The sequence below is a fragment of the Carcharodon carcharias genome, chromosome 2 (assembly GCF_017639515.1).
Source record: "Carcharodon carcharias isolate sCarCar2 chromosome 2, sCarCar2.pri, whole genome shotgun sequence".
Taxonomy (NCBI): domain Eukaryota; kingdom Metazoa; phylum Chordata; class Chondrichthyes; order Lamniformes; family Lamnidae; genus Carcharodon; species Carcharodon carcharias.
The window spans coordinates 222,424,006-222,443,396 of NC_054468.1; the positions used below are offsets into that span (position 1 = coordinate 222,424,006).

The 19,391-nt window shown below is 41.3% G+C and overlaps 2 protein-coding genes across 10 annotated transcripts in view; one reads left to right on the forward strand and one right to left on the reverse strand.

Annotated features, from left to right (window-relative positions):
- Positions 1-13,480, reverse strand: part of arv1 (ARV1 homolog, fatty acid homeostasis modulator) — a 30,249-nt gene extending 16,769 nt beyond the window's left edge. The window contains exons 1-5 of one of the 3 annotated variants that reach the window (XR_005946037.1): positions 13,205-13,477; positions 8,559-8,678; positions 8,053-8,206; positions 5,976-6,200; positions 3,340-3,599 (exon numbers count right to left, since the gene is read on the reverse strand). Coding sequence is in view for 2 of the 3 variants with exons in the window: in XM_041213027.1 (XP_041068961.1) it covers positions 3,493-3,599; positions 5,976-6,200; positions 8,053-8,206; positions 8,559-8,678; positions 13,205-13,300 (702 nt within the window). In the remaining variant the exon portion in view is untranslated. Of the gene's footprint in view, positions 1-3,006; positions 3,600-5,975; positions 6,201-8,052; positions 8,207-8,558; positions 8,679-13,204 lie in introns of those variants that run through there. The other 2 variants (XM_041213039.1, XM_041213027.1) reach the window with 2 other exon arrangements.
- Positions 13,481-13,577: 97 nt separating this feature from the next.
- Positions 13,578-19,391, forward strand: part of ttc13 (tetratricopeptide repeat domain 13) — a 69,758-nt gene continuing 63,944 nt past the window's right edge. For all 7 annotated transcript variants that reach the window (XM_041212956.1, XM_041212965.1, XM_041213004.1 and 4 more), the window contains exon 1: positions 13,578-13,785. In XM_041212956.1, coding sequence (XP_041068890.1) covers positions 13,599-13,785 — 187 coding nt within the window. In that variant the 5' untranslated portion in view covers positions 13,578-13,598. The remainder of the gene's footprint in view (positions 13,786-19,391) is intronic.

Here is a 19,391-nt window from a genome sequence, read left to right on the forward strand (position 1 = left end):
GACAGGGACCGCTGCCTTGAGATGGGCAGTGGCTGACTAGTGGGACAAGATGGTCCCTCCCACTGTCCAGGACAGCCCATAGCACCTGTTCTCTAAACTAATTGAGTTGGGAGTGTCACTTGTAACTGCTGTCCCCCATGTCGTGTTAATGTGCTGCAGAGAAACTAGGGTGCCCTCTCCAGAGAGACACTGGGTTGCCTAAACATTAGAGTCCTCCTCTCAACCTCCCCAGTTGAGTCCAACGGAATGCAAAGCACTACGTTTGGCACCGGCTTGGTTGGATTTGCCAAAAAGATGATATATTTAGACGTTAGTCTGCCTTTGGGCTCTACTCCAGATTTTTTTGTCAGGGTTTACTCCTTTAGTCTTCCTGAGCTATCCCTAAGGCATTGGAGCTATTTGGCCATAGCTGTGGGTTTAATTCTTGAGTGCCAGGGCATTTCCACATGCCAGTGGGCCTGCACACTGCCTATCTTCGAGGGCCAAACCTCCTCAGAGTTCCTCTGAAGCTTTAGCCTGGGGCTGCGAGTGTTCCAGTTTCTGTGCATTGCTACGGAGAGGTACAGCTGATGACTTGCCAAAGGAGAGGCTCTGAACTAACAGGAAGAGACTTACACGTTTGGTTCTCTTTTTCGCACTGCTGCTAGCCACCAGTGTGGGCTGAAAATGAGAATAAAACTATCACATAAAAATGGAAAACATGCTAACTCTCTTCACCCATCATATCGATCTGTTGGACACACTGACTCCGCAAAGCCTTTAACATAAGAATGTAAGGAATAGGAGCAAGAGTAGACCATACAGCCTGATCAAGCCTGCATTGCCTTCAATATGATCAATTATGGCTGATTTCCAATTTCAACTCCACCTTCCTGCCTGCTCCTATATTACTTGATTCCCTGAGAGGCCAAAAATCTATTTAAGCCTTAAATATATTCAACAATGGAGCATCCATAACCCCCTGGGATAAACAATTCCAAAGGTTTACAAGTGAACATATAAACATATGAAATTGGAGAAGTAGGCCATTCGGCCCCTCGAGCATGCTCTACCATTCAATAAAATCATGGCTGTTCCATTTGGGTTTTGAATTCCACATTCCTGATAACCTTTGATTCCCTTGCCTAACAAGAATCTATCTACCTCCGCCTTAAAAATATACAATGACCCCGCTTCACTGCCTTCTGAGGCAGAGTTCCAAAGTCATACAACCCTGAGAGAAAAAATGTCTCCTCATTTTTAGGGAGTCCCATAACTTTAAAACAGTGCCCAGTGAAGAAATTTCTCATCTCAGTCGTAAATGATTTGCCCCTTATCCTGAGACTGTACCCCCATTTTATAGATTCCTCAGCAAGATGAAACATCTTTTCAGTGTCTACCCTGTCAAGACCCTTCAGAATCTTGTGTGTTTCAACGAGCTCACCTCTCATTCTTCTAAATTCCAGACAGCATCAACACAATTTACTCAGCCTTTCAACATAGAACAACCCTCTCATCTCAGGGATCAACCAAGTGAACCTTCACTGCACTGCCTCCAATGCAAGTGTATCCTTCGTTAAATATGGAGACCAAAACTGCATACAGCATTCCAGATCTCGATATAATTGCAGCAAGATTCCTTTATTATTGTATATCAATCCCCTTGCAATAAAGGCCAAAATGTCATTTGCCTCCCTAATTCTTGCTATACCTGCGTGCCAACTTTGTATTCCTTGTATGACTACATCCAAGTCCCTTTGAACATCAATATTTACAAGTTTTCTCACCTTTTAAAAACTATTGTTTTAGTCTTACGAAGTGAATAACTTCAGACTTCTCCACATCTATCACCTGGTTGCCCACTCAACCTACGTCTCTTTGCAACCTTTTTGTGTCCGCCTCACAGCTTGCATTCCCACCTAGCTTTATATAGTCAGCAAACTTAACATTACTGTCTCTTCTCTAGGTCGTTAATATAGATTGTAAATAGCTGAAGCCCCAGCAATGATCCTTGCAGCATTCCTCCACTAGTCACAGCCTACCAACTTAAAAATGCCTTGTTTATCCCTACTCTTTGCATCAAGTCTGTTAACCAATCCTGATCTATTACCCTAACTCCAGGAGTCCTTATTTTGCATATTAATCTTTGTGTCGTATCTTATTGAATGCCACTTACAAAGCACGAGTCATGAGTGATTACTTTCCCACATGCTTGGATGAGTGCAGTTCCAACAACACAAGCTCATCAACACTATCCAGTACAAAACAGCATGCTTGATCAGCACCCCATCCAACATCTTAAATATTCACTTCCTCCAACACCAGTGCACTGTGGCTGCAGTGTGTACCATCCACAAGATGCACTATAGCAATCCATCAGCTTCTTCAACAGCACCTTCCAAACCCACAAATGCTACCATCTGGAACAAGGTCAGCAGACACATGGGAACACCAAAACCTACAAATTGCCTTCCAAGTCACACACCATCCTGACTTGGAAAAAATCGCTTTCCTTCACCGTTGCTTGGTTAAATTCCTGGAATTCCCTCCTTACACCACAAGGACAGCATCAGTTGAAGCAGGTGCTTATCTCCACCTTTTCAAGGGTAATTAAGGATTGTCAATAAATGCAGGCCTTGCCAGCGATGCCTGCATCTAATGCACAAATTAAAAGTTATTTCAGAAGAAATCAGTGTGATATGATATCACACATATTTCAATTATCATTAACTAAGGTAAAGATTTCTGAAGAAAACAAAGGTTCACCAGCAGCAGTGGTCAATGTTATTTCAGTGCCATAGCAGACTAAACCTCTATATTGGAATCATTCAGAAACTTAACCAATTGAGCTTGCAACAAACCTGTGGGTTGCAGTGCAGACCTTACTGACATAAAATTTGCTCTTTTTAAAAGTTTTCCTTTTTGGTAAATACAACTGGCAAAATAATGATTTTTTTGAGGGGGCAAATTTGAATAATTATTGCATTATCATGTAATAATTCCTAAAGTACAAAAATCAAGAGAATATTCAAGATTCATAATCTTATTTATTAGTTTGAAATAACCAATGGATAGCCAAACCTATACCACTGCAGCTGTCAATGAGTGGGAAATCTGGGCAGATTTCCTGTTATTTTATACAAAAAGCCATGTTACTCCTCAGAATCTGAATTCTATCTTCATGCAATGTAAGACAGTAATTCTGCCCATTATGTCCACGATATACAAAAGTCATTGAATATGACTTTGACCATAAATTGCAGTCAAGTGATTGTCAGATGGAGATTTTGAAGTTTATGTTTGATTGCCTTTATGATTAGAAAGACATTTCACAATCTTGCTTTTTTTTCCATATTTTACCTGTCGCTGTTAAAATCGTTCAGGAGATTTGTGCGGAAAGTGTGTACCAGTGTTGTATCTGACAAAACTTTTACGGTTTTCAATGTCAGATGGCTGATGAGCCAGTTGTTTATGTATCCCATACTTGTGCTCTTAGATATTTCCAACATATGTTTATGTGCTCAATTTGAGCTGTTGAAAGATGTAGGCTGTAAACTGCTCCACCATCCATCCAACGAAAATGACAGATAATGCAAACCTCCTGCTGCTATTCATCACTACTGTAAGAGGAAACAAACATTAGAAGGCATTAAAATAAACACAGGACAGGTTCAGGAACATTACTATGTAACTAGTAAGTATATTTTAATATTGGACCTTGAACTAAAATTACCAGTTAGGATTTTGAATTATTTGTGAAGGTCCCATGCCATTACTAATTGGCAGTCTGGTGTCTAGAGATTGGAGGCTCAACACAGTAACAGTGCAGAAAGAAAAAGAAAATTAAAAGATGGTGCACTGTTATTGTGGGAATGGGTGAAGATCAAAATAAACTGTTGACAAGAGACACATAAAAGCAAAGAACTTGCAGATATGTTGCACCTTTCACAACCTAACAATGTCCCAAGGTCAGAGGCTACCTCTAAGCCAAGGCTGACATACAAGGAAAAGAATAAGGAAAAAAAATGCAAAGTAACTGCATAAATTCAGCTTAATAGATAGGAATAAATGAAAATGAAAAGTAAAAGTTGGTATTGAGTTTCATGGAGATAAAAAGAGAAGAATTTCTAACAGACCAGCATTTGATCTGTGCTGAATATTTAAACATTAACACTATCTGGTTAGCGTAACAGATCAGAGTTTAGCCATGTTTAATATCTTAAGGATACCTGCACAGTATATATTTTTGTGGACAGGGGTTGTGGAGGTTGCAGGTTGTACCAGTATATGACCACTGTAAATTGATTTCTGCTCGTTGGTAGAAATGATCTCAAAGTCATATGGTACATATAACGTCTGGATACAGACTCCAACATCAATGGCGTTGATATATTAAGAGATGGAAGAAAATTGGCAAAGAAAAATTGGTAAGAAAAGGTGTATTTTACATGCTGTATTTTTTTTATTCATTCATGGGATGTGGGCTTCTCTGGCTGGGCCAGCATTTATTGTCCATCCCAGTGCCCTTGAGAAGGTGGTGGTGAGCTGCCTTCTTGAACCGCTGCAGTCCATGTGGTGTAGGTACACCCACAGTGCTGTCAGGCAGGGAGTTCCAGGATTTTGACCCAGCAACAGCGAAGGAACGGCAATATATTTCCAAGTTAGGATGGTGAGTGACTTGTCGGGGAACTTCTAGGTGGTGGTGTTCCCCTCTATCTGCTGCCCTTGTCCTTCTAGATGATATTGGTCGTGGGTTTGGAAGGTGTTGTCGAAGGAACCTTGGTGAATTCCTGCAGTGCACCTTGTAGATGGTACACGCTACTGTACCTCGGTGGAGGGAGTAAATGTTTGTAGATGTGGTGCCAATCAAGCAGGCTTTGTCATGGATGGTGTCAAGCTCCTTGAGTGTTGTGGAAGCTGCACTCATTCAGGCAAGTGGGGAGCATTCCATCACAATCCTGACTTGTGCCTTGTAGAGATGGTGGACAGGCTTTTATCTCAACAACTGTGAAATGAATGGTGAACTACTATCCAAGTTTTTCACAAGTACCATTAGAAAAAAAAAATTCAGCAAATTATTTTTTCTGATTCCATAAAGTGTTGCAAGTCATATCACTGCAAATACAGAAGAGAAGTAAACGAATGAGGGCTCAGAAACAAGGAAACTTGAAGGACTTCCACTCAAAGGAACCAGGGTGGTCCTGCACTGAGAATGCTGGGATATGACTTACCAACTTGTTCCAGCCACTAGTGTGACTATGCCTCTTCCCTAGGGCTTGACATTGGACAGCTGATGGGCTTGCCTATTTTAGGTGGTGGACACTTGTAATACACAAATCGGAGTTATATGACGTACAGAGGGCCCCATTTGCTAATTTAGGACTCAGACTATATTATTTCACTCCTGCTTCCAAGTCCATTCCTTCCATAGATCAAGAGTGAAAAATTTAGCATTCATCTACAATGTCAGTTGATACTTGAAGATCCTAGACACAAAATCTTTTAAAGAAAAACTCATCCAAGTTCTTTGTCTTTTGAACGTGGGCAGATGCAGAACACATTTCCTCACCATTAAATTTGAAGCTTGGAAAAGAATACCGACAATCTAACCTAAGGCAACAGACTCAGACAAATCTGAACTTTGCACAAAAGGAGTGGCTTCAATCATAAATATTCATACATTTTAAAAAAATAAATCTACAGCTTTTCCACTTAGCTTTTAATGATAAAAGTTACCAGATGGCTGTTCCTCAAAGCCAATTAACCTAATTTACAGTAATTACAAATTGTCACAATTTTGAATTAGCTATAAAACTGATTGTCAGCAATTAAGTTTGCCACATTCAAAATCTTTCTAAAGAGTTGAAACGGGAGGTGGATAAGTCAAGTGGGTGCTGTTACAAGCAACAGTGTAATACAGTTAACACAGAAGACTATGCCATTAACATTTCTTCAAAATATGTTAATTAATTAATTTGATATCATGAGCAGATTACCTCTGACAGCTTGTGCATTTGATGCAAGAACAAAGAATTTGATGAGGTTAAGGTATAGTGGTGAGTAATCATGTTCCCAGATCACAGCTGGAATCACAAGGAGTTTCCCATAACCAGACAATAATAAAGCTATTAGTAACGTGTTGCGATTTGATTTTTTCTGGATGAAATCATCTTTTGTTAACCACAAGAAAAAAAACGCCCCACTCAGGAATGCTGCCAGCTCTAAAAATAAAAAAATAACATTACAGCATATTTGTCTTCTTTTTTTGCAGAACTGTTACAAGCAGTACTTTTTTTCAAAAATACTTTAATTTATATATTGCTTCTAACATTGTAAAATGTACCAGGCTGCTTCACAGGAGCATTAGCAAATAATATTCAACACAGAGCCACATAAGGAGATATTAGGTCAGGGGACCAAAAGATTGGTCCAAAAGAGGTAGTTTTTAAGAAGTGCTTTAACGGAGAGCGAGGTAGAGAGGCCTAGAGTTTGAGGGAGGGAATTCTACAGCTGAGGGTCAAGGCAGCTGAAGGCACAATTGCCAATGTTGGAGCGATTAAAATCTGGGATGTGTATGAGGCCAGAGTCAGAGTAATGCAGAGATTGCAAAAGGTTGTGGAACTGGAGGAGGTTACAGAGATAGGGAGGAACGAGCCGATGAAGGAATTTGAGAATCGAGATGAGAATTTGAAAATCAAGTTGTTGCTGGACTGGGGCCAATACAGGCCATTGAGCACAGGGGTATTCGTGAAAGGGACTTGGCGTATTAAGCATGAGGCAGACATATTTTGGATGATCTTGAGTTTATGGAGAGTGGAAGGTAAGAGGTTGACCAGGAGGACATTTGAATTTTCAAGTCTAGAGGTAACAGAGGCATGGATGAAGGTTTCAATAGATGAGCTGAGGCAAGGGCAGAGATGGCCAATGTTATGGAGGTGGAAGTAGGTAGCATTAACGATGGAGTGGATTTGTGGTTGGAAGCTTGTCTGAGTATCAAAAAGGACTCCAAGATTTTGAACAATCTGTTTGAGGGATAGAATCAATGACTAAAGAATGAAGTTTATGACAGTGACTGAAGACAATGAATTAAACCATCCCAATATTTTGTTGGGAGGAAATTTCTACACATCCAGTATTGGATATCAGAAAAGCTGAGACACAAATCAGGCAGTGGAGGAGTCAAGAGAGGTAGTGGTGAGGTAGAACTGATCAGTGTACAATGTTTTTGGATGATGTTGACAAGGTGCAGCATGTAGATGTGAGTTTGGAGGGGACCAAGACCATGCTAATCCTTGCGTGGGCTCCAGAGGTAACAGTGAGGAAGCAGGAAGAGAAACCAATGCATTTGATTCGCTGGTTATGAATAGTTATGTAATAATGGAACAGATGAGGTATAACTTGTACAAAGTATAACTGATGATTCAATTCACTTTTTGAAAGTTGTCTATTCCTCATTTCAATTAGATTCAATTATTTGGTAATCTGAATTTGTGAGAGAACATTCCACTTTAAATTGTTATTTACATAGCTTAATTCAAATTAGTTGATAATTTTATTTTTTTTACTGCAAAAAGCAACATTGTTGTAGTTTTTTCTCTCTAGTTCACTTGCTTTGTCCAGGTCACCTTAACTGTGGTAAGATGAGTACGTAATCTGCATTTCACATTTGTAACAATGTTGCTTAAAGTCCATTGTCAGGAGGACTATTGTGCTCTCCATTGACTTTCTGTCACCAGTTGAGGCACAGAATTTCTTCCAGCAGCATGGGAAAGACTTAGAATTCAAAGCATGCAGGATCAAATGTACATCTTCTATTGGGGGTGGGTGGGAGAATGTAAATTATGAAATGCAGAGGAAGAGAAATGAGAGCTGAATATGTCTCAATCTGTTACAATCAAACTGAACTTTATTTTATTAAAGCAAGAACAAGGTCCACATATATACAATATATCTGCTCAACAGGGTTGAGACACGAACAGGTCCCTTCCAATCCAAATGTTAGATATTCTTTCACTCATGAAGGATGAGCATTTAAGATGATTTTTCTTATAAAGTAAAACAAAGTGATCTTACCGAAACTAGCTAATCCAAACATTTGGTAGAAGTCCCACTCTTTGGCATAACGAATTATATCTGTAGGATCAACAGTTTGCTGTGAATCCTGCAGTTGTGACCACCTAAGATATGCTTCACACAACAAGCAGAATATGCATAGCTTCCAATGAATCTGAAGGAAAAGGTTACCAAATAAATCATTGAATTAATCATGTTCATATTTTAAAAGGCTAAACAAAAAGATTTATGCATGAATAATGGAAACTGAAGGAGTGTGTTTCTTGGTGCCTCTTAACAGAACACCTAATACAGAGTTAATGCCTTCAGGGAGAAATGGTAGAAAATTGTGAGGGGAAATAAGACAGCATATTGATTACTGTGACGAGAAGGGTGTTATCATCAATAGTTAAATTTACTAGAAAATAATCAGTCATATGATGCGCAACAGGGATACTAGTATTGTATTTTCTTGTAATTACTGAGGAACTCACTGTGAAGTAGTACTAAAATTTAAAAGTACTTACATTAATCTTGGTATTGAGGATTATATGCCTATAAGCTTGAACTTTACATAAAATTGCATCAATGAGAATGATCACTGGGTCATATTCAATGTACTTGTCAACCGGTTTCTGGCATGACTTCTGAAAGTAAAAATTTAAATTATTTTTTCAGTTCCACTGATCTATTATTTGCTCTATTAGGTTAACATTTACTGGATGACATTTGTGGATCTGTAGACGAATTATATGACATAAGCACTACAGTGACCCTGGAGTTATAACGTCATTGCATATTACTGAAAAAAAGCACTTTTATTAAATAAGAGCTAGGAATGTAAGAAATAAGAGTAGATAATTATTAAAGTTAAAAAATGTAACAGTGTGTGAAGTAAATTAATTGCACAAAAAAGAACATGGATGTGGACTTTTTTGTAGCACAGGTCAAAATTTAAATTACGTGCCATTCTCCCACTTGGGAGTTCAGAGTCTGTCTTTTTAAAATATTCATTCCTGGCACAAAGGAGTGCTGCATATCAGAGATGCCATTTTTTAGATAAGACCTGAAACCAAGGCTCCACGTGCCTTGTCCATCACAAAGAGCATGGTGTTCTCCCAGCAGCTGGGTCAAGATTTACCCTCCAAACAACAGCATGAAAACTGATTAACTGACTATTTGTTCTATTGCTGTTTGTAAGACCTTACAGTGCACAAATTGACTGCCAGGTCTCCTTACCTTACCAATGCTCAAAGAAAAGGAATAATCTGGCTGTGAAGCACATTGGGATATTTTGAGGTTGCGAAAGTTGCTACATAAGTGCAATTTCTTTCTTTCATAAAGATCTGGGGAGGTTACTTAATTGGGCCAGCCTATTAATAATGTAGCTACGATAGCAAGGGAGAATTTGTGGCAAATTGATTTCCTGCTGATGCCTCAATGCTTCTCCACTATCTAAAGACTCAAGAAAGGAGTTGATGGAATACTCACCACTCACCTGGGATTGGTGCACGTACAAAAACACTCGGAGCTTAACTATTCTGGACAAAGCAGTCTGCATAATCAATGTCCCAATTGTTGAACTGAATATGCCCCTCACCACCCCCACATTTGAGTCACATACCACCACTGACTTGGACCCACATAAAGACACAAGCTGCTTTTATACAATGCCTTTCATGACCTCAGGACCTCCACAATACTTTTCTGTCAACAAGTCACTTTTTGAAAATGCAGTTACTGTTGTAATAGCATCATAGGAACAGGAATCGTCATTTAGCTCCTCATGCCTCTTCTGTCGCCAGTCAGAGATTATGGCTGATCTGCAATTTAGCTCCATGTATCCATCTTTGCCCAATATCCCTTAATAAATTTGACAAAAATGTATCAATCCCAATTTTAAAATTAAGTGATCTTGCATCAATTACCATTTGCATAAAAGAACTCCAAACTAAATGTAGAAAACATGGCAACCAATTTTCACAAAGCTAAGTTCAGCAAACAAAATAAATGACCACATATTGTATTTTAATTATGTTATTTGAAGTTAATTTCCAACTGGATGCTGGTGAGAATTCTCCTCCCTTCTTTTAATAGTGCCATGGATCCTTTACATCAAGACATCTTATCCAGAAAAGGAACCTCCAACAGTGCAGTGCTTCCTCAGTACTCCACTGAAGTATTAGCCTAGATTATGTGCTCAAGACTCTGGCTTTGCACCCACAACTCAAGAGGTAGGAATGCTTATGCACTAAACCACAGCTGACACCGTTGCTCGGTCTATCCTGAAAATCTGCACCACTCTGTGAGGGCACCATGATCACAAGGACTGCAACAATTTAAAGAGAAGGCCCACCACCAGCTTCTCAGGTCAAAGATGAGCGATAAATGAAGTCTTGGCTCAAGATCCCAAAATCAAATGGAGAAAAGAAATGAACGCATGACTTTAGACTCCAAAATAAAAGTGGGGAGAATGGATAGTCTATGTTTTGTATTCACACCATTAGATAATGGTGGCCTAGCTGGCGACACCCACTTCCTGTGAAAGAATTTTTAAAAATCTGAAATCATAGAAAGTTACAGCATGGAAGGAGGCCATTCAGCCCATCATGTCCACACAGGCCAACCATTAGTCAGATTCAGCCCACTTTCTAGTTCATGGTCCATAGTCTTGTGCGTTTACAGCACTTCAAACGCGTACCCAAGAATTTTTCAATGTTATGAGGGTTTCTGCCTCCAGGCAACCTTTCAGGCAGTGATAAAAACAGAAAAACTGCGGATGCTGGAAATCCAAAACAAAAACAGAATTACCTGGAAAAACTCAGCAGGTCTGGCAGCATCGGCGGAGAAGAAAAGAGTTGACGTTTCGAGTCCTCATGACCCTTCGACAGAACTTGCGTTCGAGTCCAAGAAAGAGTTGAAATATAAGCTGGTTTAAGGTGTGTGTGTGGGGGGCGGAGAGATAGAGAGACAAAGAGGTGGAGGGGGGGGAGGGGGGGTGTGGTTGTAGGGACAAACAAGCAGTGATAGAAGCAGATCATCAAAAGATGTCAACGACAATAGTACAATAGAACACATAGGTGTTAAAATTAAAGTTGGTGATATTATCTAAACGAATGTGCTAATTAAGAATGGATGGTAGGGCACTCAAGGTATAGCTCTAGTGGGTTTTTTTTTATATAATGGAAATTGGTGGGGAAAGGAAAATCTTTATAATTTATTGAAAAAAAAGGGAAGGGGGAAACAGAAAGGGGGTGGGGATGGGGGAGGGAGCTTACGACCTAAAGTTGTTGAATTCAACAACTTTAGGTCGTAAGCTCCCTCCCCCATCCCCACCCCCTTTCTGTTTCCCCCTTCCCTTTTTTTTTCAATAAATTATAAAGATTTTCCTTTCCCCACCTATTTCCATTATATAAAAAAAAACCCACTAGAGCTATACCTTGAGTGCCCTACCATCCATTCTTAATTAGCACATTCGTTTAGATAATATCACCAACTTTAATTTTAACACCTATGTGTTCTATTGTACTATTGTCGTTGACATCTTTTGATGATCTGCTTCTATCACTGCTTGTTTGTCCCTACAACCACACCCCCCCTCCCCCCCCTCCACCTCTTTGTCTCTCTATCTCTCCGCCCCCCACACACACACCTTAAACCAGCTTATATTTCAACTCTTTCTTGGACTCGAACGCAAGTTCTGTCGAAGGGTCATGAGGACTCGAAACGCCAACTCTTTTCTTCTCCGCCGATGCTGCCAGACCTGCTGAGTTTTTCCAGGTAATTCTGTTTTTCTTTCGGGCAGTGAGTCAGTTCCAGATAGGCAAGATATGGACTCATGAAGTTTGGGTAATATACTAACATGGATAGAGAATTGGTTAACAGGCAGGAAACAGGTATAAACAGGGCATTTTCAAGTTGGTGGGCTGTGACTAGTGAAGTGCTGCAAGGATCAGTGCTGGGGTCTTAGCTATTTACAATCTACATTAATGACTTAGATGAAGAGACAGAGAACAATGGATCTAAGTTTGCTGTTGATATAAAGCTAGGTGGAAAGGTAAGCTGTGAGGAAGATACAGAGGCTGAAAAGAGACATAGACACGTTCAGTAAGTGGGCAACAAGATAATAGATGAGGTACATAATGTGGGGAAGTATAAAGTTGTTGACTTTAGTCATAAGCAAAGTATTTTTTTAAAGTGCAAAACTTAAATGTTGACAATCAGAAGAACTTGCATATCGAGTCCCAAGTGATAAGGGACACAGAAAGTTGGCATACAGGCACAGGAAGCAATTAGGAAGGCAAGTAACATGTTAGCCTTTACTGCAAGGGGATTGGGGTACAAGAACAAAGGAGTCTTGCTACGATCGTACAGGGTTTTGGTGAGACCACATCTGGAATACTGTGCCGTTTTGATCTTCATACTTAAGGAAAGATACACTTGCATTGGAGGTGGTACAGCAAAGGTTCACTAGATTGGTCCCTGGGATGACAGGGCTGGCTTATGATGAGAAGCTGAGTAAATTGAGCCTATATTTTCTGGAGTTTAGAAGAACGAAAGGCGATATCATTGAAACATATGAGATTCTGAAGGGACTTAACATGGTAGATGCTGAGAGATTATTTCCACTAGTCAGGGAATCAAAAACAACAGGGGTAATGTCTTAGGATAAGGAAGAACTTCAGTTACTTGGCTAGATTGGAGAAGTTGGGTTTGTTTTCCTTGGAAAACAGAAGGTCGAGAGGAGATTTGATAAAGGTATTCAAAATCGTGAGGGGTATAGAAAGAATAGATAGCAAGAAACTAGTCCCACGATGGAAGGATCGAGAACCAGAGAGCACAGATTTAATGTAATTGGCGAAAGAAGCAATGGAGACATGAGAAAAAAGTGTTCATTCAGTAAGTGGGCAGGATTTGGAATGGACTGCCTGAGAGTGTGGTGGAGGCAGAGTCAATTGAGGCATTCAAAAGGGAATTGGATTATTATCTGAAAAGGAAGAATGTGCAGAGCTACAGGGAGAAGGCCGAGGGAATAGCACTAGGTGAACTGCTCCTTCAGTGGGCCAGCACAGCACCGCACAGTGGGCTGGCCGAACTGCCTCCTTCTATGCTGTAGTCATTCTATGTGATTCTACAGATGGCACTTGGGGTGGGGGGGTAATTCTGAACTTACACATATGGTTATCTTGATGATGCCATGGCTGTAGTCCCTGTGCAGTTCCGACGCCCCCTCATTGCATTCAACGCACCGGTACAGCGGCGCCGCCATTCCGGCGAACGGCTGTTCACTTTCAAAAGCGCGAGGCCCAGACCAACCGTCCCGTTCCCCCACCCCAGCACCTCGCAGTTGCCTGGTTACCAGCTCGCGGCGCTGGGAATGGTGGAGCGGTCGTTGGAGAGGGCGCCGCGCAATACCTGACGGGAGATGTGGTCTTCCCTCCGATGATGTAAACTCGCTTCCGACCCGGGAGAACTACATGACCCGGAGGGCACTGCGGCAAGCGCCGCCACTTCCCTCCCCTCCCCCAGCCCGTACGTTTGGAAGAAATAGCCGGGCAAAAAAAAAAATGGCAGCTGCCAGTCAGCGAGTGGCGGCGGCGGTTGTTGCTCAATTTTTATTGTTTTCTCTGTGCCGTTCGGCATGGGCCGAATACTTCTCTTCCCTCTTGTCCTTTAGTAGCAATAGCCAGATGCAGAAGCAAGGCTGCGTCACTCAGTCTGAATTTGGGAACTCGGAAGACTTCGTGGAGTGCGGTGAGAGCCTGGACTTTATTATTTGCCACGTCCTTTTTTTTTGCCCATTGCGAATTCTTTCTGATTTCCGCATCCGCAGTCGGGACAGGTAGCTGCTAAGTCACTGTGGCGATTGGGTCCAGGCAGGGTGGCATTTATGGATTTATTTTCTTAAACATGCATTCCGTATACTCTGAAGTTTCTGGGGGGAAAAGTGACAATTATAAAAGCAGTTTGGGCTTTTCTTGTGCACAACAATCAATGGTTCAGTTTTACTGATTGTTCAAAAAGTATCTGATCGCATCAGTGCATTCTTTATTCTCTCATCCCTTACAAGAGCAACAGCAAATTGAGCCTTTACTGTAGTGAACATGTCAAGGTCTTTCACGTGGTCACCAATTATAGGAAAATACGGGCGGTGATCAAAAGCAGAGGCAAGAAGGTTTTTGAAGGTGAGAAGAGAAATGGGAAACTACAGGGATTGACGGAGGGAGTTATAGTGAGGTCAGCGATGGGTGTTTTTTAAAATCAAATGTGACTATCGGAAAAGTCAGTTATGACTTCAAGGTTCAATTGGAATTCTCAATAGTAAATAGAAACGTTCATTTGGTAAAACAGTAGATCTGCTGTCACAGTATTGCAGAGCATGGGCAGCAGGTGTATTGATCCTGGACACTTTGAGCTGAAATGTGTACACTTTGAATACTAGGAAAGATACTTATATTTTGTCCTAAATGGTAAATTTGTCTCCAGTGTCTTTTTAGAAGATAAGTGACACTGTTATTAGTATACTGAAAACGTAACTGTTTGTAAAGATTGTCAGTCATGTGGAGAGGACAGCTGTTGTTGGCCAATTTTGTTTACTGCCTCCACTGTGAAGGATTGGTTTTGACTGCCAAACCTGTTGTCGGTGTCTATTTTAAAAAGGCACCAGGTTTATGGAAAATTGTTAGCAAACTATTTGTCATTTGTTTATGTACAATGATGAGATACTAATGATATTGAAATAGAAACATAGAAACTAGGAGCAGGAGTAGACCCTTCGAGCCAGCTCCGCCATTCATTATGATCATGGCTGATCATCCAAATCAATCGCCTGCTCCCGTTTTCTCCCCATACCCTTTGATCCCTTTCGCTTTCAAGTGACTGCCTTGTTCTAAAAGTGATACAATTTGTATTTATATGACCTTACGAGTTTGTCTACCATTGCAAAATAAAAGGGATTGTGAGCTCTAGCTTATTGCCATGGAATTTTTTTTGGCTACTTTCTCAGGAGTGCAGTTTCACTCTGTTTCGCTATTTGTATGTGTGAGCTTTGACTTTGAATGTTGAGAGGTTAGTTGTGCAAGATCACAGGCCAACCATGAGGGGTGGGAATTCAGGCTGTTTTCCCTTCTCTAATCCAAAGAGCTGAGGGAAATTAGGAGTTGCCCTCTTGCTGCTCTGATTGGGGGGTGAATCTTTTTGGGTGGTGTATTCCACATCAACACAAAGTAAGACCTGCATTTATATTGTGCTTATCACATCCTCAAGAAATCCCAAAATGCTTTAACTTTTGAAGTGTAGTCACTGTTTTAATACTGGAACTTTTCATTCATGGGATGTGGGCTTCGCTGGCTAGGCCAGCATTTATTGCCCTTGAGAAGGTGGTGGTGAGCTGCCTTCTTGAATCACTGCAGTCCATATGGTGTAGGTACACCTACAGTGCTGTTAGGAAGGGAGTTCCAGGATTTTGACCCACCGACAGTGAAGGAACGGTGATATATTTCCAAGTCAGGATGGTGCGTGACTTGGAGGGGAACTTCTAGGTGATGGTGTTCCCATCTGTCTGCTACCCTTATCCTTCTAGGTGGTAGTGGTCATGGATTTGGAAGGTGCTGTCGAAGGAGCCTTGGGGAATTCCTGCAGTGCATCTTGTAGATGGTACACACTGCTGTTACTGCGTGTCGGTAGTGGAGGGAGTGAATGCTTGTGAATGTGGTGCCAATCAAGTGGGCTGCTTTGTCCTGGATGATGTCAAGCTTCTTGAGTGTTGTGGGAACTGCACTCATCCAGGCAAGTGGGGAGTATTCCATCACACTCCTGACTTGTGCCTTGTGGACAGGCTTTGGGGAGTCAGGAGGTGAGTTACTCATCACACGATTCCTAGTCTCTGACCTGATCTTGCAGCCACAGTATTTATATGGCTAGTCCAGTTCAGTTTCTGGTCAGTGGTTGATAGTGGGGGATTCAGTGATGGTAATGCCATTGAACATCAAGGGGTGATGGTTGGATTCTCTCTTGTTGGAGATGGTTATTGCCTGACACTTGTGTGGCATGAACGTTACTTGCCACTTGTTAGCTCAAGGCTAGATATTGTCCAGGTCTTGCTGTATTTGGACATGGACTGCTTCAGCATCTGAGGAGCCGCGAATGGTGCTGAACATCGTGCAATCACCAGCGAACTGCAGTGACTGATTTCTACATCACAAGGTACACAAACAGCAATGTGATAATGACCAGCTAATCTGTTTTAGTGATGTTGATTAAGGGACAAATATTGGCCAGGACATGATGAAGAAGCAAAGTATGCTTTGCTTCAAATTGTGCCATGGGATCTTTTATGTCTACCTACGAGGGCAGATGGGAAGACTGTTTAATGTCTCATCTAAAACACAACCCAGTAACAGACTAGTTAGGTTTACTGGAGAAAGACATGGGAAGCTTTTGAAAAGCTTATTTTCTCCTTTCTACGTTTTTGATTTTACTTCCTGAATCTAGCTGAAAGGAGATGCACAAGAATAATAAGGAATTATTCATCTAACTCCCCAATGACGAGCACTTGTCCTCTCATCAACACTCCCCACAGCAACCTCAAATTTATACCATAATGATTTGGCAATATCGCACTGTTCGCATTTGTAGCCCATTCCTAATCACTTGGACGTAGTAAGTGTTGATCCTCCTGCTATCAGTTTTGGATTCCTTTCTCACAGCATTTAGTTCAGCACCATTTATCAATTATATTGATTGGTAAAGATGAACAGTTTCTGTCTAAACTGTTTACTCATCTTGATATCTAGAGGTCCCAGTAGCTACCAACACTACCATGGGCAATTTTTTTTTGAACCGCACTGAGAAAGGCCTTTCTTCAGTGTCTGTAGAGTCTCAATGTGGGTTAAACTTGTGGCATACATTTGTCCAAACAAATATGTACTCAACTGCAATGTATGCAATTGAAAGGTTTCCTCCAACTACTGTCATTATCAACTTGAGATGGATCTGTGGCAAAAAGGCAGGGGGCAGAGGTTCAATCAAATATCACCTTGCCACTGGGCCCCTGGAGGACATGTTAAACTGTACATGTCATTACCTAGTTAACAATTAGTGGCTACCTTTTTGGGTGGGGGGGTGGAATAGATGCATCATGGTCCCTTTGAAGTTGATATGGCTCTCATTTGACTTGCCCGCTGATGGAAGATTGTAACAAAGCTAATCCTGAGCTAAACTAAGCTAAAACTGTAGATTCAGTCATGTACTAGCTGAGCTGGACAGTACTGCAGTTATCTAGATAGCAGTTAATTGACCTGTCATTATTGGCACATCAGTGGAACCTGGAGGAGTAGATGGTTCCTTGCCTATGCCCAAGTAACGCTGTCATCCAGCAATCCAGTTGTGATCTTGGCTGGATAAGTAGCAGGAAGCTTAACCAAATGCTCCATGATAGTAAGCTGCCTGCTTTTAGTTGTCTAATCTTCAGCACCACAACTGCACATGTTTGAAGATCTGAGCTTTGGCTCTCGTTAACTGTATCTAAGATCTCCAGACTTGGATAAGAGTGTGCATCGTTATGGTCTCAGTAGAGACCAATAACTTTCTTTTTAAAAAAAATCCAAAATCCCAGTTATTTATTAAAAGAATGAAGCCACAAGATTCCACGGTTTAAAATAGAAGACTTTTTAACTATACAAGAGTCAAACAAAGCAAACACTAAATACTGTCTTAGAAAACAACCTATACTCAAACCCAGCATCAACATATGTCAGACATGAATTCGCAAGCAAATTGTGGTTGATTATAAACTATAAATTACACATTAAATTGCAGATACAACTAAGACAGATGTTAAGAATTTTCTCAACTAGTCTACTAGCATATAGGTATATGAACATACGAACAAGGAGCGGGATTGGCCATTCAACCCCTTGAGCCTGCTTTGCCATTTAATAAGATCATGGCTGATCTGATAGTAACCTGAAATCTGCATCCTACCTACCCTGATAACCTATCACCCTCTTACTTACCAAGATCTATCTGCCTCTGCCTTAAAAACATTCAAAGACTCTGCTTCCACCACCCTTCCAGAAAGAGAGTCCCAAAGACTCACGACCAAAGCACTTTCCAAAATGGTGCTTCTGACATGTCTTCCTTTTTCCTTAACTGAGGTTTCCCACCCCACTGTGGTTGACAGGGCCTTCAACCATCGCGCCTCTGCCCTCCCTCCCAGAACCATGATAGGGCCCCCCTTTGTCTTCAGTTTCACCCCACCAGCCTCTGCATTCAAAGGATAAAACTCTGCCATTTTCGCCAACTCCGGCATGATGTCACCGCCAAACACATTCCCCCCCCCCAATCAGCATTCCATAGGGACTGTTCCCTCCCGGATACCCTGGTCCACTCCTCCATCACTCCCAACGCCTCATTCCCTTCCCATGGCACCTTCCCATGCAATCATAGAAGTTGCAACACCTGCCCCTTTACCTCCTACCTCCTCACCGTCCAAGGTCTAACCATTCCTTTCAGGTGAAGATGTGCTTCTCTTGCACCTCCTGCAATTTTGTCTACTGCATTCGCTACTCCCAATGTGTTCTCCTCTGCATTGGGGAGACCAAACGCAGACTGGTTGTGACTGCTTTGCAAAACACTTTCAATCTGTCCGCAAGCATGACCCAGACATTCTTGTCGCTTGCCATTTCAACACACCATCCTGCTCTCATGCCCACATGTCTGTCCTTGGCCTGCCGCAATGTTCTAGTGAAGCCCAACGCAAATTGGAGGAACAGCACCTCATCTTCCAATTAGGCACTTTACAGCCTTCTGCACTCAACTTTGAGTTCAACAACTTCAGACCATGAACTCTCTCCTCTATCTTTACCCCCTTTTTTAAAATGTATTTTTATTTTTTATCCACCTATTTTCATTTTTATTCATTTATTCATTGTTTTATACCCTTTTTTAGTCCCTTTTATCCATCTTTCCTCAACCACCGCCCTCTCCCCCACCCACTTCCTAAAGGGCCATCTGTTACTTGTTCCATGTTCTTTCATAGAGTGCTTACCCTTGTTCTGCTATTAACACATTCTGCTTCTCTATCTTTATGCCACTATCAGCACCTCCTTTAGCCCTTACCACTACCATTAACACTCCCTTTATCTTTTTGTCCATGACATTTTTGTCAATGTCTCCTTAGCCCCCACCTATGGCTGACCTTCTTTCCAGCTTCACCTGCTCCACCCTCTTTAAAAAGTATAAATTTCACCACATTTCTGCCTCTCTTTAGCTCTGAAAAGGGTCACACAGACTTGAAACGTTAACTCTGTTTCTGTCTCCACAGATGCTGTCAGACCTGCTGAGTTTTTCAGCATTTT